Source organism: Pholcus phalangioides, unplaced genomic scaffold (assembly GCF_987345545.1).
Source record: "Pholcus phalangioides strain wild (caught in Gottingen) unplaced genomic scaffold, Ppha-v1.0 ptg000009l_1, whole genome shotgun sequence".
NCBI classification, from domain to species: Eukaryota; Metazoa; Arthropoda; class Arachnida; order Araneae; family Pholcidae; genus Pholcus; species Pholcus phalangioides.
This window is the reverse complement of record NW_028301602.1, coordinates 3,816,610-3,831,201: the sequence shown is the minus strand read 5'-3', so window position 1 is coordinate 3,831,201 and position 14,592 is coordinate 3,816,610. Positions and strand designations below refer to the sequence as shown.

Here is a 14,592-nt window from a genome sequence, read left to right as displayed (position 1 = left end):
GCTGCTCCCATCAAGTTCGAACTAGAACCGAATTGTTATTATGAGACATCACAATTGATGCTTCACCGCGCAGTAGATGTTTGTTTTGATAATTAAAATGAACGTTTGTGAAACATCTCGCGACCGTAAATCGTGAATCGGCAGCGTCTATAGACTTATTGAGAGAATTTACTGACTGGCCGGTAAATTAGGAATTTATTTTAATTTTAAAAAAAAGGAGAGAGAGGGAGGGAAATGAATATGTTGGGCTTAAAGAACAAGCCTAGCTTCACGATTGACGATGCCTTCGAGACTGACGGAGAAGATTTCATCAAGTCCTATTACGGATCGACCAGTGAAAACGCTCCGCTGAAAAAGAATTCAAAGAGCAACAACGTGAGGAAGAGTGATGTCATGGTGCGAATCGACGATCCTTCTAAAGGCCGACACGTAAGGCTCAAACCCGCCGATGACGTGAGTCCATCTACACTTTCATTGTGATGGCCCCGTAATCCTGAAAATAGAAAATTGCTCTCCCATGTTACCACCACGTTCAAAAAGCTCCGGGACTTATTTTGTTGTTGTTATTAGGGGTCTGTCCAGCCAAAATTCCGGATCTGGAAAACAGACCCTTCACAAAATTAAAAATAACCCCTTAAGCACGTGTCCCACGAGAACTTGCTTTGGGACGCAGGGTAAGATAATTAAAGGTAAAAGATAATAAAAATCTTTGTTGTACATAAACCGCAAAATTCACAGCCGGTGTGAAGTAATCCGTATTTGTTCTGCCATTTCAAAGGAAGGCGCTTGTTCCGTGGCCTTTGTATTGAAAGCCATAAAAATTATTGCTTCCCTGAGGCCCGAGATGACAGCGGATCCTGACAAAGACTTTTATTATCTTTAACTTTAGTTATCTTACCCTGCGTCCCCAAGCAAGTTCTCGTGGGACACGCTTTTTACAACTGCCACGGGTGTATATATACACGCTAGGAAGTTTGTGCTTCAACTTTTTTGGGATCGAAGAAGGGGTGGCACTTGGGAGTGGATCGTGCAAGATTCTATTTCGTCGGCAGTTGAGGGAAACCATAAATTTGGCATTTCATTTCTTTTGTGATAAATTAACTAGATTATTTTGCTTTACTTATTTTTCACAAAAATAAAGAAAATTTTCAGAAAAACAGGACCGTATGTATACGGAAAAAATTGGACACTGGACAGACCCCTGGTTATTGAGGAATGAGTCTTTGTAGAATCTGTGTGTGTGTGTTTTTGATGTTGCCTTCTAAGTAACTACCCTGTGCACAATTATGCATTTTTGCTATTCATGCAAAGATGTAAATGTGGATTGCAAGGTTTCATTTGTCACATAATCCAGTGCCTTTGTTGAGCCCCTCAATCACCGCAGTGGTTTGCAGCTGAAGATCCAGTGCTTTTGTTAAACTTCTCAGTCGCCACAGTGGTGGTCAGCTGAAGATGGGTTTTCTGTGGCTCTCAACTTCAAGAAGCGAATAGGCCTACGAACTAATCTCCTTGTTGAAATGTCTCGTCACGGAGAGCAACAGTATAAATCTTCAATCATTGCACTTCATAGTTTGAAAAGCAGATGGCATCACCATAATGAACATTACATCGGCGAAAAACTTCACATTAAGTTCACAACAAAGACACATTCCAACATGTACTGATTCATTAGCTCTGCAGAGGAATATAGATGAGGTCCATGCTTGGTTTAGTAGTAGTGTCTTCGTCACTGCACGCTGTGTGATCATGTGGTCATTGTGCTGGGCTCTCTCATTGCAAGAACCCATTGATGCAGATCAGACAGACCTACAACATGATACTGACATGACATGGAAATTCAAGAATTTACCACCTTTACTTCCTAATGTGAAAGACAGATATCAACACAAACAAGAATGCAAAATAAACACAATTATGACAACATAAATACGTCAGGGCCACCCATGTGCTCAGAGCACATATTGGCATGTACCAATTTGTTAGAAATTCTGTAGAGAAATCTGTGTACAAGGTACGTGTACCATTAAGTAGTAGTAGTGCTTTCATTGCTGGACATCTTCGGAACCTGATAATAATCATTGCCTACCTTAAGCAAATCTTTATATGAGGAAAAAAGTCAGATGGTGCGAGATCAGTGGAAGTAGTCGAACATGATGGTTTGACAGGTAATCTGATACAAGGAGGGACCTGTGAGTTCTTAAACATCTGCATGATTTGCTGGGATGCAAGCAACCAGACCTTTGGAAGACCAAGTAGTGAGTGCGCCAGCACAATAAACCGCTAGCTCACGGGTCCCTTCTGGTGTCAGATTATCTGTCAGATGTCATATTTCTATACTTCCACAACTGGCTTTTTTCCCTGATCTTGTTCCATGTGACTTTTTACTAAAGAATTTGTTTAAGGGGGTAACAATTATCAGGTTCTAAGGATGTGCAGCGAGAGTTGTAGCTGGAGGATGTGACAAAAGTGGACTTGTGATCCAATTAACATCTTTGCATGAACTATGGAAAAAAATGCATAATTGCACAAGGTAGTTACTTTTTAGGAAACACGAGATATGTATAAAACAGATTCTATATGTACTCATTTGTCTGTAATCAAATTTATTTAGGAACTTTTTGAACATAAGAGTATGATCCTTTATTGTTATTGTCGGGGGGGGGGGACTATCCTACTTGAGGAGGGGACAGATTCCTATTTATAAATACAAATACAAATACAACACCACAACAGGCAAATTGCCCAACGAGGTGGCTGACTTAAGAACATCATGGATCCCCGAGCCCTTTTTTACCCTACCTACGAGCCCTACCTACTACTGCTATACCACACATGCACCCCGCCCACAACCCCCCGCGGAACCCCCAACGAATCGGTAGATGCGGGAATGTGCGTGTACGTGTAGTGAAACCTGGCATGGAGTTTTTTTTTTTTTTGTTTCTCTGTAATGCTTGTTATGTGTAGTGCTGCCATCTGCCACCAGTTTTTCTAACTATGAGTGAAGTGTTATGATTGAATGATTTTTCGTTGTAGGACTGTTGCTCTCTGTGGCGAGACTTTTTAACGGGGAGATCGGCTCGCATTTGCGCCTTGAAGTTGGGAACCACAGAAAACCAACTTCAGCCGACCACCACTGTGGGGTTCGAACCCGGATCCTCGCATCGCGAGTCCGTCACTATAACCACTCGACCACCACAGCGGCGAGTAGTCTGTTATAAGGACAATTTTCCTCATGATTATGAACTGTCGTTATGACAGAATTCAACTGTATATCCATAACTAACAAGAGTGAATAAAAAATAATCTCTAAATTTGACAGCCTTTGATATTTTTAATCTCACTATTTAAATCTGCAGAGGCTGTTAGTTATGCATTGCAAGGTCTTAAGAACCATTCTCACCAAAGAAATTTTCCCATCTACATATCTTTGACACCCTCCCCCCCCCCTCCGAGTAGCAGGGGCATCAGAAGTTTGTTTGTTTTCCAAAGGACAAGCTAGATAGGCCAGAGTTCTAAAAATGCTCACATCCTACCTCTTCACCCATACCATCAAAAACCTCCTATTTTATACCAAAACCTGCTCTCACTAATATTTTCCGACCTGTAAGTACGGGCGAGTACTGTACTTAATAAATGCTTATTATGTACTGAACAGGGAGAGAGAGAAAGAGTACATTTAAAATTTTATTATAGAATTAATGGTCCAAGAATAAAAATGTTTGACACATTTTAGGATAAATTCAATTGTGTCTAGCTTGATTGCAGGAAACGTAAAATGATGTACTTTACTGTACAGTATGAATACATTTAATACACTTTTAAAATTAACATAACATTAACGTAAAACGTAAGTTTAGTTCTTACAAAAATTATTTTAATTTACTTGACTGTGGATTGATAAGTGATGACACAAATGTCAAAAGGTGGATTTGACAAGCACTGTTTTTATTTTTTGCTGAAAATTTGCTTTGTGTATCTTTATGTGCATATCATTTTCATGGTTGATATTTTTAGTTTTTAAGTAAATGTATTTTGTTTTTTGAGTATTCAGTTTTAATTTGTTATTATTTAGCCATATATTTATCTTAAATAGGTCCTCTTCTAATTTTTCTTTTAAACTTGTCATTTCTGAATCTTCACATAAAGGGTAATGTCATCTGTGAATGATATTAATTTACCATTTAAACTCATTTCACATGAATCATTGATATAAACAAGAAATAATGATGTCCCTAGGACCAATCCTTGCAGGACTCCTTTCATTACCTTCTGGTTAAGTGCTGATTTTACCATTTATTACAACAGCTTGTTGCCTATCATAATAGGCAACTAGTTGTTAATGGCTAGTTTTAAACCAGTTTAGTACATTTCCTCTTATGCCTGCTGAAAAGAGTTTTTTTGTTAGAATATCCAAATCAACATAATCGAGAATGCATGAATTAGCCGTGGTTTGTTTGTTTTTTATTTAGAAATTCTTGAAATTTCTTTTTTCATTTATATTCTTACAGGCCTTCTCAAAAGACAGTGATTCACTCATCCACAGTGATGCATTTCCAGCTGAAAAGTTTGATTCTAGAATGTTGTGAGTTTCAGTTTTGTTTTTGTTCTAACTTGCAATACATCCATGTACGGTTTAATCTTGATTTTATGAATTAGATTGGACAATTTTTGTTTCTAAATTTAAGAAAATCATTAAAATCCTTAGACCAACATAAGTATGCTTACAGGGATTAATTTTAATCCATATTTTTTCGCCTTTTTACATCGAAACTGCTGACTATTTTTGGGAATCAGGGATAAACAATGATAGTAAAGTAGGGGAGCCACAGGTAGCAAAAGTTTGAAAACACTGCTGATATAGAAAATAGTTCCCAATTTTTTTTTGTTCATTGCCCTCCGATGTGTTAAGGCAATATTTTGTACTTTGGGAAATACACATATGGAGAAATGGCATCAGTAGAAATCGAATGTTCTCTAAACTAATATCACCTTTTTTAAAAAAATAATATCAATACTTTTATTAAATTAGCCTGCTTCCTGCTATCAGTCTAAAATTGTTCATAGTATGTAGCCTTTACGTAGTCTTCTAGCAGTTAGATCTTGAAGCGATTGCGATTGAATCAGTCAATCGCACCTGATTAACTTTAGCTAGAATAATCTATATTTTTTCATTCAAACAGATTGTCTTACACACACATGGATTTTATTATACATCAAAATGGTTTTCTGATTTTTTTTTCTATAATTTTTACTCGCAATTTGAATGGTTGTTATTATCTATGTATTCAGACCAGATTTTATTCATTGAAAAATGTTTTTATCAGAAGAGTTTTACATGGCTTGCCATTTGGTGAGGTCTACCTAAGATTAAAGCTTAATCCTATGTGCAGCTCAATAAAACTATCTATTACTTATTGGTGGGGCTTTAGACAGGAATGAGATTCAATCTTGGGTAGGCCTCACCAGATAGTAAGATTCTGATCCTTGTGAATGACCCAAAAAGTTATTTTACTAGTGTAGCCTTTGAAAAGCTAGTGTTGTCTATCTCTTCTCTATGTAGTAAAAAAATTTTAGTGTATGTGAGAGAGTCCAGGCCACAACTAGATGCTTGGTCAGCCAGAGCAAGCACACATTTTGGTGCCCACTTGTAACTGTTCAAGGAGAAGTTAATGGGTAAAATTTTCTTCCTCTGGTCCGATGCCAGGTCACTAGACCCGTGTGCTCCCTTCCTAGTTGCAACCCTGGCAAGAGTAGAGTAGTCAAGGTGGAGAACATTCTTTTAGTGAATGTATATTTCCCCCCCCCCCTCCCAAAAAAAAAACTATTACAATGAACTTTTTTGGTAAAAACCACTAGTATAACCTTATTTGTACAAGCGATTGTCAATATAAAAATTATTTTATCAGTACTTGATTTATTATCTAATTCTGCTGCTGCCCAGTCTTTGAAGACATTCTGTTCTGAATACTGGACTTCAAGGGGAACAGTAATAAAATATGGCATAACCTTGGGCTTGACAAATTATCTGGGTGCTAGGTTGTCATGGCAACTAAAGGCTTGGAATTCATGCCTAAATTATTTTATGCATGATCAGGGCCATAACCAGGAGAAGGCAGGGGTGTCTGGTACACTGGACAAGAAAGGGTGCAAAGTTACTAGTTGTTCATTCAAAATGACGAGTGGGAGCACCAAAATGGATACTTGTTCCAGGTGACTGAATAAGGTTTTGTCTCTAAGTGTAGCCCTGTGCATGATAACTAAATTGGAGTTTGAGAACAGCACTGAATTTTTCGCAATTATGTCAGGGTGTCTGCTGACTCCTTTTCCACTAAAAAAGTGGGATCCATAATTTCCAGACAAGTTAAAGAACATATCATTTTCGTCTATTTCCCATCAGAAAAAAATGCTATGTTCTTAAACTTGACTAGCACTTTAATTATTTTTTTCAATTCGTCAAGCCCTTACATTACGGTACTGCAGGGTGGGTCTTGATATGCCTATGCTTACATATATGCTTTTCAGTTATATAAATCGGGTTGTCTCACCCAAACTGCAGAATGTATTATGATTACTTCCCATGAACTATATTCATGTTTCATGACTCTTGTGTAATGCTTCTTTGAGCTTAAAATTATTATTTTCATCAGATGGTGGAAACATCCAAAAGTACGGGAGAACTGGAAGATTATGCTGGCAGCTTTGGGTCTGCTCATCATTGGTATAGGTAAGTAAGTTAGTGCGCCAATTCTGTGATAAAAATTTAATTGGGTGAGCCAATCTGAGGATAGATGGTAGATGAAATCTGTATGATCCTGTAAACAAAAGGGACTTGGAAATAACAATGAAGGTCATACTGTGTTGAGATTTTTGTATGAAAATAAACTTTTACTAAATAATACAAAGTGGCAATACCAACAGATTCATCAACATTTTTGTTGATCATATGCTGCAAAACACTGATATTATCGGATGCTCTTTGAACAATGAAAACAAGTTAAAATTAAATTCAAGACAATTTTGAACAAAATGTCAAAAAATATCACTAGCAGTTTTAAAATCTTTTAAACAATATCATTATAAAGGAATTAATTGTAGTAAAGGATATCGTTGTACTGAGTTGTGTTTAACATGAGACTATAGGCAATTCCAAACAAGATTTTAAAAAATATTGTAGAAGAATTTATCGTTATATCAGGTATCACATTGTAACGAGGTTTCACTGTATATAAGAACAAATATTGATAAAAATATATTTAGTTTTGCTATTTTTCTTTTTCAGGTTTACTAATCACAGGAATAATAGTTCTCATATCTCCAGAGATGGGTATGTGTAAAAATAATTTTTAATGCATTGTTCATCTGCCACAAGTTTTTTTTTCCTATAAGTGTCTAAAGCTGCCAGAAACCTAAATGAATGCTTTTGGATAATCTTTTGAACACAATAAGTATATAACATCATGAAAAATTCATTTTTTTGTATATTAAGTTTTATTTTTCAACATTAATATTTTGTTTTAATTATTGTAATAAATTAGTTATAATTTCAAATTTTGAATTTTTTGACATAAAAAGAGTCTAGAACACATAAAATATAATTTTATGGTTTATTCATCTAAACTACTCATGTTGAAGCTGTGTACAATCTGTTAAGCGAAATAGAGCTGTTTATTCAAAATACATTAGAGTCTCACTTACTCGACTTAAACGAGCGGGCAGTACATCAGATAAGCAAAAATGTCGGATAATAGAGAGGTGTTAGGAAAAACACCTCTCTATTATCCTCTGTTAAACGTCAAACTATGATATAATTGTACACATTACAAACCTAATTATCATGTTTTACAACTTCCTTTTGTCACCATACTTGTATGAATTTCAACTTTCAAGCAACACAACAAAATTTGTCAAATTAACAAACACAGACTGTAACTTATGCATGTAACAGACGATAAACCGATCCGCATACAATGTTGAACTGCACTGAGTAGAGAGTTGTAACAGTGAGTGAGTGGAGGTGGGGCAAATGACACACACATAAGTCGAAGTGTTGACGGGTGCACCATTGTACAATCCAGTACTGTTTATCGTCGATAAACTCTCGTCTAATAAAAAAATAGCCTACTCTTACGCTCGCAACTTGCAGTTATTGCTGCCGATTTATGCAGTTTTTTGTGTTATTTTTTCGGGGGGACGCCGGATAATACGGAATGTTGGATAAGCAAATGTCAGATAAATGAGACTCTACTGTATGTGTGATAGGGCATCGGTTAGGTTTTTGACTTCAGAAACCAACTCAGCATTAAAACAGTCAAAAACCTATTGTCAATATTGTCAAATAGTTTTTCAACATAAATATGTTAAATAACAAAATACTTACTTTTATGTAGATTAAAGTGTTTTATATTTTGAATTATAATTACTGAGAAAAAATATCTTTTGATATTTTAAATTTTCTGATCTGTCCAAAATTTTATTCCGTAATAAAAATTCTTGCACAGCTTATACACTAATTCAACTCATTTATTCTCACCTAAATACTTCTTAGCTCACGTTTCATAAATCTAGAGTTTTAAAGAGTATTTTCAATCAAAGCAGAACTGGCATGACTTGATACCCAAAGCATTGTTTTGAATGTTTAACCCCTGAAGCCCAGGGGAGATTTAAATGAATCCCATCTCGTAGGTCAGAGGAAATTAAAATGAAATCACTGGTTTTTGCAGATGTTTGGTTAAAAAATTATAGCTTTTAAACTTCATTCAATTTATTTGAAATTTATTAATTTTGTAAAATAATGTCTTGTCTATAATATTGTATAGTATCACCTGTATTGGATAAAAAAATTTCAATATTTCTTTTTGGTAAAATTGAGTTTTTTTCTCTTCTATCGTGCCTAAAAAATTGGATTTATAACTCAATCTCGTTGTAACAAAGAACTAACTCCATTATATGGGGCATTTTATCTCAAAGGAAGATAAACATGCCCTTTAAAACAATAATTATATAGGCAATTTTAGCTGAACGAGCTAAAACATGCTGTTTACAATGGTATCTTGGATCCTCACGTGTTAAACAGCAAATGTTCATCACTCACAATGAAATATAATGAATGAAAATAATATAATAATTATGATTGTACAAATCCACATTATTCCTCTTTCGAATGATACCAAACATGCAGAGATTGTAAAATAATATAATGGATTAAAAAAAAATTATAAGATATACAGTTGGCTACCACATGCAAAAACTGGGTCCGACATACAGAGTAGAGGTTAAGACAGCATTGGAAAATCACTGCATTATATATATATATATATAAATGCTAGTAAATATACTTTAAAAAGTCTCGCACAGAGAGCAACAAGCCTACAACGATTAGTTATTCAATCATTACACTTCACTCATAGTTAGAAAAACTGGTGGCAGATGGCAGCACTACACATAGCAAGCATTACACAGAAACAAACTTCACGTCAGGTTTCACTACACGTACACACACATTCCCGCATGTACCAGTTCGTTAGAGGTTCCGCATAGGAATATGGACGAGATACATGTGTGGTTTAGTAGTAGTAGTAAATATACTGTAGTCAAACTTGGTCATTCTTACTTTTGCACTAAGAATAAATTACAGTAGTTTTTTTTAAGTATCATATACAAGCTAGCACTGCTAAATTAAAGGAAATTTTAATCCTACAATTTAGTTTTTTGATTGCTAGATATATTCTAATGGTATGCGCAATAAAGGTATTGTTTTACGTATGAGGGATTATCTAGATAATTTAATAATAACAGAAATTAACATTATATAATGGTGTAAAAGAACTTTTCAAACACTTATCTGATATAAAAAAAGTATAGCAGATGTTTATACACATACATAAGAATTTAAAAAAAATTTTGAAGGTCAAGAATTATCTTGAAGAATATCAAATCACTCCATAGTTTTTCCTTCTGTGTTTATACTGTGCTTTATTTAAATTGTATATTTTATAAGAAAAAAAACATATATACTGTCCAGAATAATTCTGTAGAGAGTAGAAAATTATTGTACAATCATATTAAATATTTATTCTTTGTATAACATAGTCACTTTAAACATGCAATTGCAAGTGTATTCCCAATGGGAATTTTCATATTGAACAACAGTACTTGAGGTTTTTGACATGACAGTTTAAATCGTCAAAGACCTGCCAGCACTAATATTATCTACCAATCTAAATTCAACTCATTTTTTTTTCCACTTCACAATTTAACCAAATGACTAGTTGGAATGTTAATTTGGGAGGGATTTGAAGGGTTAATGGACATGCTCCACAGTTTGAATTTATTTAATTTAAAATGCTGTGCATATATGTACTTATATTGCTTGTTCAAAAAATTAAATTTCTTTGTTTTCAATTGGGCAGGTGTACAGAGTTTTGTCTTCTTTATAGCGGGAGCTATTTGTTTCATTCCTGGAGGTAAAGATTCAGTTTTTGCTTCTTTTTTTCAATATAAACTTTTAGTGCATAAACATTTTTTTCGCATTTGCTCATAAATATACAGGATTTCCACTCTTGTTATTGTCCAGTAGCTAATTCCTGAATTTTTAGTCTTAGAAGAAACTTTAAATTATAAAAAAATATTTGTAATGTGCCTGTTTTAAACAAAAAAAATTATTTCTTAAAATCTTACAAAATTCAGGTTTCCCTGATCCTATAAGTCATATAAATTATTCAACCTTTTCAGTTAACTCAGATTCTAAATATTTGAAAAACAATATCATTTCCATCCATCAAATACACTTAACTTTTTTAAAATTATGTTAAACAAGTTGCTGAAGTTGTGTTTCCTCCATATTCTTTATCCGAAAAGCCATAAACTCAAGTTTGATTGTTGACAGATATGAAAATAAGCGTTGTACCTGCTGTGATCATTTTAGAATGAATATGTACATGATAATCTATTTTTTTTCTGAAAAATCAGATGTTTAGCACCTCAAAGAAACTAATTTAATTTTTTGAAAAGTGAACCATATACCTTCTCAGATTCTCAGAGTTTTTTCTCCTATGTTCACAGCGTTATTCCTAGAGAGTGGGAAAGTATATTAAAATCATTTTTTTTTGGGGGGGGGGGCTGTATAAGTCTGTTAAGAGAAAACATGTACACTATTAATTCAAAAAACTTTTCTTTCCCCCCCCCCTCCCAGATATAACGTAATCAAATTGTCATTGAATCATTGTAATATTTTCTTTGAGATTTGAGAGCGAGTGTCAGTTTTGTTTTTATGGTTTTTACATTTATTTGACATTTTGGCATGGCCTCTTGAACATTGTATAAATGAGGTTCCAATGTATTAATTAAAATTCATTGGAATCCCCAGATTTTGCTGTTTCACTATCAAGAGCTCTCAAAATCAAAACTGATATACATGTTTCTTTTAAACTCATTGTCAAGTGATACCCTTTCACAAAATTGAGAAAATTCATTATATGATGGTAAAGTCCAGGGCTGCATCTAGATACTTAGTCAGCTGGAGGCAGACATGCATTTTCGTGTCATCAAGTAATGGTGAATGATCCATCTAGATCTGTCTACTTGGGGTCTTGGCAGTCTTGGCAACTTGAATTTCCGGATAATTTGAGCATAAACTTTTGAAATTCCATTCTCGTGTTACCTCTATCTTTTTCTAAGAGTTTTGTTTCATTTTCTACATGAATGTGAGTAATCTCCATTTGAAGCAAACTGCAACTGTAATCCATGAGAGAAGGTGATCCTATTCACACTGGAATTAGCATTTCTTAATCTTTCCGAACCCAATGACTAGTAAAAAATCTGAAATAGTTCAACACTGAAATCTAAAATAGTTCACTTACTTGCAGTATGAGTAGTGTGATCAGACCATGTGTCCTATATTTTGCAGGACGTTCCTAATTGTCCAGTTTTTCTCAACAAATGAATTTGTAATCTTTACTAAAATCATGAATGAATATAACTAAGTTTCATAACTTAAAATTATATTATGAATTATGATAATTGTGACTATAAATGTATTGATTTCACACATTTGTCATGTTCAACATTTTTTCGGTGAACTAAGTTTCAATTAACCACGAGTTCCAGTAGCCCTTGTTTTCTGAACTCATTTGTGATTTTCATCCATTTCATTAGCAATTGGTGATTTTTTCAACTTATTGCAATGTTTCTCGTGAAAATTGGTGATGTCCTGTATTTTACAGTATTTCAGATCACGGTTTCTCGTATTTTTCTCAATATAATATGGTACCCCCAATGAATGGTCCCATGAGTAATGTTTTTCTTGTGAAATACATTTTTATTTTCTATCCATTTGATGCAGTCCTTTATTTCCTGCACCCTTCAGCAGTTTTTGCACTTTATGCAAATTTGTCATAAATTGACTTTTTGGCTAAAATTAGTAACACTCCATGATTTTTGGCTAAAATCATGTGGTACAGGTAGTCCACAGGCAGACTTGATAATTTTAACTGAATGGAAAATTACTTGCTTGTTACAATTAATAATAGTTAAAATCCTTACGGATTCAAATAAAAATTAATTCTTAGCGCAACTATATCTCATTGAGGAAAATACCATAAACAGCTATACAAATCATGGAGTGTTACTAATTTTAGCCAAAAAGTGTTATGATTAGCCAAAAAGTGTTACTAATTTAGCCTGTGGACTACCTGTACCATCGTCGCAGACCATAGGTTTAAAAATGTTGCCTTCAACATCGACAACAAATACTCTGATTTGACAAATTTATTTAGAAGTTTCTGTGCTTATATTGGTGTTTATCTCAATGCAGATATCATGATTTTTCTCAATTTAATGAATGCAACAAATAATTAATATTTGAAAAAAATTAATTAGCTTCTGAAGAGAATTCTTGTTTGGGCAGAATAAAACTATGTAACTCATGTTGTTATAATGTAAGTATTTGGTATGAATATGCATCGGATTAGAAAATAATATAAAAATTTTATCAATCAATTGTGCATGCATGTACTTTATGTACCAAATTCTCCAATATCAAAGGCCAAAGTCAAACACACTGAAGGGTGGATTTTACCCATTTCTTCGCAGAAAAAAGGAAAAAAAAAGCGGGGCAGAGCTGAATCTGAATGTTGTATTGGATGACATGGTGTTTGTAGGTTGTGGTATTCTATGAAAAATTCATTTGGAGCTTATCACACACACACACATACTGGTTGTTATAATGGAATGGTTGCCATAACACATGATCATTATAATGAGCATTCATTGCGTAATCTTGTTTTTCAGTCATTTGTGATATAATATCCTAATGATGGAAGGTCAAATTATTACCTCAGAAATTTTGGTAACACCATCAAAAGAAATTTAAAGTGTTTGAAGTTTTCATTTTTGTTGGTTTGTTTCTTTAGTTTTTTGTCATGAAATTTTAATCACTAAAATATTTATAAAAATTATGTGTGAATGCTTTAATATATATAATTTAATTGTGGATGGTTTTTTTTTTTTCCTCCATGCTTTTTTTTCAGCTTATCACGTTGTGTATGTTTATTGTGCAGTTAAAGGGCGAAGAGGATACAACTTCCACAATCTGCCTCTCTTCAATTGAAAGGGTTCAGTCGTTTTTTATTTTTTATGGATACAAATGTGCAATTTGCCTCAAAATTTTTTCCCCCATTCACAAAAACTGGTTTTCAATTCCCCCATATTAAAGCTGTGCTTTTAATCAAGTATACTGGTTGTGAGAAACGCTTCAATATCTGATTTAGTCAATTCATTTGAAACTCAGTGGGCATTTGTTTTTGTTTTTTAATATGTATTGAATGCATTTCATGTGCTAGATATACTGTAATAGTTGTTAGATTTTTTATACATGTTTTTTATTTAATTTTTTTTTTATATAATGTTCTGTTTACATAGTTTTTCCTACACGCAAGCTGCTACTTTTAGAGATGATATAAAGAATTTGGGTTTTTCTTTTATTAGTATAGTCTCTATCAGAATCTCTTTTAGTAAAAATGGTTTTAGATCAGTGCTAGTCAGGGAAGGGGGAAGGCATTGTCATATAGACAAAATTCAGACGTTTTGTATAAGCGTGAATAAATGTTCGAACAAAATATATCTATATATCTGTATATCATGATGTGATTCTTCGGTGTTTTTATGAAGGTGCAAAAACAACTAATGTTTATTTACTGTTAGTAATAAAATGCAGCTGTTTAAATTTAAAACAGAAAAGTTTGTGGAGTGGTTTTTCTTTCTTTCTTTTTTTTTTTTTTTTTGCACATGTGTTCATGATTACTATTCACTCGAAAATTTCAAATGCCGCTATTCCTTTTTGGTAAGACATAACATGTTTAAAACACTTTTTCTGTGGTGAAAGAGAACCAGTGAGTGTGTGTTACGTCCTGTTCAACTTCTATTACTAAACTGCACATACACCTTGTGAACATTTCTCAGAGAAACTTCTAACAAATTGGTGCATGCCAGAATGTGTAGTGTGTGCCTGTTCATGACTAACACACCTACAAACCAAATTTTAGGGACTCTAAATTCTTTTTCCTGATTGGTTAATTTCATAGAGGTCTTAAGGGT

The 14,592-nt window shown here is 33.8% G+C and overlaps 1 protein-coding gene across 2 annotated transcripts; it reads left to right on the top strand.

Annotated features, from left to right (window-relative positions):
* Positions 1–25: 25 nt before the first annotated feature.
* On the top strand, positions 26–14,228 carry LOC149081639 (transmembrane protein 134). Of its 2 annotated transcripts, none has more exons than XM_089237054.1 (6): positions 26–429; positions 4,509–4,582; positions 6,648–6,724; positions 7,280–7,324; positions 10,410–10,463; positions 13,527–14,228. In XM_089237054.1, the coding sequence occupies exons 1-6, from the start codon at positions 235–237 to the stop codon at positions 13,604–13,606; spliced, it is 525 nt and encodes a 174-aa protein (XP_089093180.1). In that variant the 5' UTR covers positions 26–234; the 3' UTR covers positions 13,607–14,228. The 2 variants fall into 2 exon arrangements, with proteins under 2 accessions (XP_089093180.1, XP_089093178.1); XM_089237052.1 differs by having other exon boundaries at positions 38–453.
* Positions 14,229–14,592: the final 364 nt, after the last annotated feature.